The sequence below is a fragment of the Myotis brandtii genome, unplaced genomic scaffold (assembly GCF_000412655.1).
Source record: "Myotis brandtii unplaced genomic scaffold, ASM41265v1 scaffold193, whole genome shotgun sequence".
Lineage (NCBI taxonomy): Eukaryota > Metazoa > Chordata > Mammalia > Chiroptera > Vespertilionidae > Myotis > Myotis brandtii.
In genome coordinates this window covers 202,598-207,002 of record NW_005357191.1, presented here as the reverse complement: position 1 = coordinate 207,002, position 4,405 = coordinate 202,598, and the positions used below count along the sequence as shown (strand labels likewise).

At 40.0% G+C, this 4,405-nt stretch overlaps 1 protein-coding gene across 1 annotated transcript in view; it reads right to left on the bottom strand.

The window, feature by feature from the left end:
* TRIM58 (tripartite motif containing 58) overlaps positions 1–4,405 on the bottom strand; it is a 15,575-nt gene that overhangs the window by 4,201 nt on the left and 6,969 nt on the right. Inside the window, exons 3-5 of the mRNA XM_005864939.2 lie at positions 4,377–4,397; positions 2,097–2,119; positions 1,908–2,008 (exon numbers count right to left, since the gene is read on the bottom strand). Coding sequence (XP_005865001.1) covers positions 1,908–2,008; positions 2,097–2,119; positions 4,377–4,397 — 145 coding nt within the window. The remainder of the gene's footprint in view (positions 1–1,907; positions 2,009–2,096; positions 2,120–4,376; positions 4,398–4,405) is intronic.

The following is a 4,405-nucleotide window of genomic DNA, read 5'->3' as shown; positions in this document are numbered from 1 at the left end:
TTTTTTATAATAAAAATTTCAAATAATATTAAAAATATAAAGAATAAAGTAAAAATCACAATAAATCCCATCTCTCATAGATAAGCGTTATTATACTTCTGTGTATATGTATTTTGCATAAATGGAATTAATTTTATATGATTTTATATTTTTATAGCTTTCTTCCTTCATTCAATAATATGTTCTATTTTCTATGATCCAGGAATATCTATGTCTTTTTTCCCCTCTTTATTGAATACATTGGGTGACACTGGTTAACAAAATTATACAGGCCTCAAGTGCACAATTCTACAACACATCATCTGTACACTATATTGTGTGTTCACCACCCCAAGTCAAATCTCAGTCCATCACTATTTATCTTCCCTATACCCTCCTCTAGCCCTCCCTACCCCTCCTCCTCCCCAGCAATCACTATGGGACAAGACTGTTTCCAATTAAGTAGTGAAACCACTATCTAGTCATAATGTATTTTCATTATTGGTATAAGTTGTATTTAAAAAGAATTTTAAAAATTAAATCTGGCCTGACCAGTTTTCTCAGTGGTTAGGGTGTCAGCCCTCAGACCAACGTGTCTCGGGTTCAAGGGCACATACCTCAGTTACAGGGTTGCAGGTTCAATCCCCAACTCCAGTCAGGGTGCAAGCAGGAGGCAACCAATCGATGTGTCTCTTTCACATCAAAGTTTTTTTTCTCTCTCTCTCTCCCTCCCCCTCTCTTCCACTCTCTAAAAATCAATGAAAAAAATATCCTCACTTGGGTGAGGATTTTTTAAAAAATAAAAATTGAATCTGTATTGTTGTAAAGAATAACATAATCAGGCCAAACCAACTAATTTATGACACTACGGTTATTCCTACCTAAAAATAATTGACTAAATATTTTTTACTTTATTAATTCTCTAACTTAAGCAACTCATCAAACTGACGGATAATAAAATAAGCCAAACTTATTATTTGATCCTCTGCAATGCTTTTATATTGATTTTTTTTCTGTCTTTAAATATGTTTCATCTAGTCCTTCAAATTTTACTGTTTTAGTATTTTATAAACAAGAAAATGCAGATTTATTGAAACAAATGTTACTGCCATCACAGCTACTGAGCCACTATTTTAACCAAATGCAGTGTATATTGGCATCAAGACTGTTCACCCACATTCCCGTCTTCTTCCCTCTGGGCACGGTGCTGTCTCCCATCCCCTTACAGTCTGGCATTGCCATGGGACACATTTTCATGAATAACATCGTCGGGGAAGCCACATGCACCACCTCAGCATGTGTACCTTCAGGAGCAGTGCCTGGTTCACCATAACCTCGCCCTCTCCATGGCTACCAGCAATACAAAGGAGGTGGGCTCTGTCTGCAAGGGCCCCAGAATGAGATGATGTGAAACCAAACCCTCCACAATCCTATATAATAAAAGCCTAATATGCAAATAGACTGAACGGTGGAACGACCGGTCGCTATGATGTGCACTGACCACCAGGGAGCAAACACTCAACGCAGGAGCTGCCCACAGCCCACAGGCCCCAGGCCAGCCAAAGCAGGTGCCAGTGGGGGTCCCCTGATTGCTCCGCAGAGGGAGGCAACCAGCAGTGGCAGGGGACGGGGCCAGCAAGCAGGCAGCGCCAGGCCAGCCAAGGCGGTGCCAGCAGGGGCCCCCGATCACCCTGCCAGTCACCCACAGGGCAGCCCTGATCACCAGCCAAGCCTAGGGACCCTACCTGTGCACAAATTTCACACACGGGGCCTCTAGTCCAGTAATAAACCAATAGCATGACCTCAAAATAAAACTGTGCTGACTTTAGTCACGAAACTTTGGGTTTTGCTTGTTAAGGTGCCTGACTGCTCCAGTAAGCAGCCAGACTCCAAACACCCTGCCCTCCAAACTCTAAGGTGCAACCCACCTTGGAACTTCCTCAACATGTCTCTCATCCCAGGGATTCGACACATGGTCCTCAGCTCCAGGGGGATGGTCTCCGGTTCCAGCTGTGTGACACTCTTACTTCTGAGAAGAGACAGAACCCACAGTTTTTAACATCCACCAACCTCCTTGGCCTCTCCCAACCATGCTCTGCTTCAGAAAGTAAACATACCGGCTCAAGGTTCCTCTCGCCCCCTGGAAATAAAAGAGAAATACAAGCAGGTGTGAGTTTGATATCAGAACTGCTTTTGACAAAATGGGGACAAACCATGAACATCTCTTTAGGAACTATTGGAAATCACTAACTATTATTAAGATAAAGTATAGAAGACATGGATCTCTCTTAATAAAAAACATATATAGGCTATTGTTGAATTTTCTCATGAATTTCAAATAATATAATCAGTTTCCCTCTATAACAATAGAATATACAAAAGTTTAAGTTAATTCCTATGATATCTACCAATTTAACTATTTTCCAAATTGATAATTCTGACATTTGCATATTTTAATAAAGAACTACGTTCTGCCACAAATGTATGTGGGGAAAAGAGGGGAAGGGGAACACCTGCAATAAAGTCAACATTAAAATTGTTAATAAAAAATATCTTAGATATCTACAGAATGTGTTTGAGAAAGTGAAAGGTATAGACAAAACGTTACTCTCAATGTCTCTGAAAGAAAACCCCAATTCCTCATGTCTCTGGACTCTTATGTGAACAGATTCCCTAAGTGGATAAAGACAGAAGTCACCTAGCATCATTTTATTGCCAAGTAGATTATTAAGTAAATCAACTGCATACATTTCTCCTCTCCCTCTAAAAACATTCACCTATCAGATTAATTTTTATAAGTAAGGAAATGATAGAGTTTATATTTATGGCAGACCTTGTTCTTGGCCATTGGATATAAAATGTAGTTTACTGATACTGGGGGGAAAGGGAAAGGTGAGGATGAAAATAAAAAGAAATTATTTGAATACATCCTAAGATTTGCATTATAAATCATTTTAACATTTATTTGGTGCTAATGAATGCTCATTTTATTTTTATTTTTTTAAAATATATTTTATTGATTTTTTACAGAGAGGAAGGGAGAGGGATAGAGAGTTAGAAACATCCATGAGAGAGAAACATCCATCAGCTGCCTCCTGCACACCTCCTACTGGGGATGTGCCTGCAACCAAGGTACATGCCCTTGACAGGAATCCAACCTGGGACTCTTCAGCCCACAGGCCGATGCTCTAGCCACTGAGCCAAACTGGTCAGGGCATGAATGCTCATTTTAAATAAGTTGTATTTTGAGATATGATAAGACAATGAATGTTATTAAAAATGCTACAGTTCTGCTCTGGCTGGTGTGGCTCAGTTGGTTGAGTGTTGTCCTGTACACCGAAAGGCGGCAGGTTCAATTCCCAGTCAGGGCACCTATGCGGGATTGATCCCTGCTTGGGCTGTAGGGGAAGCAACTCTCTCACATCGATGTTTCTCTCTCTCTCTCTCTCTCTCTCTCTCTCTCTCTCTCACACACACACACACACACACATCAATAAAAAAATATCCTCAGGCGAGGATTTTTAAAAAATGCTGAAGTTCTTGTGTTTACCTACCGTTTAAAATTTAAATTAAAAAATCCTTTCTGACCTTCAGTGTGCTCACAAGGAAATAGGTATAGCAACAATAACAATAAACAATAATAATTTTTATATATAGATATTTTGAATACAAAATGGGTAAAATTAAATATAAATGTTTTGTAAATTCTTCATTTAATGGCCTCCACTGTGCTAAGTCACCATCCTTGTATGAGGATATGACTCACTTAGTTTAGAAATCTCTGAGTAAGTCAGTGGGACTGAGATAGAATTCAGTCTGCCTGGGAACTTTCTATTACAGTGGTTCAGTCAGATGACACGCATGCATCAAGGACGGCATTTCTGATTAACCAGGATTAATGCCTTCGTGGAAGATAAAATGAACATTTCCTTCTCCCTGTTATTTGTCTATTCTATAATACCACACAGAATATGAGCAAACTGCACCAAGCTCTGTACTTGCACTGCGCCTGGAATAGGCATGCGATGTGGCTGTTTGCCTTAAGTTTTAATGTGAAAATCCCAATCTGGACAACTTAAAATTTATCTATATGCTTGGCTATTGCCCGAGACAGGTTACCAAAGACTTTCTGAATCAGCCATCACTGAATACAGCAATATTGCCATTGACAGATTGTAAGGTTTTAAGAAGTGTTTTAGCCCAACATAGTGTAGGCTGTCCTTCTTCTGTTTAATGTTACACAAATGATAAAGTTAATTTTAAAAAATTAGGTTTTTCTCTTCAAAGTGAACTACTTTATAAGATTCTGGAGGATCCCCTGATTCTCCTGCGCTTCTGGTGAGCGCGAGGGTGTCCTCTCCGCGGGGTTGTGAGCGCTGCAGCCCCTGAGACCTCACCTCCAGCAGATCCAAGGCCGGGAGCCGGC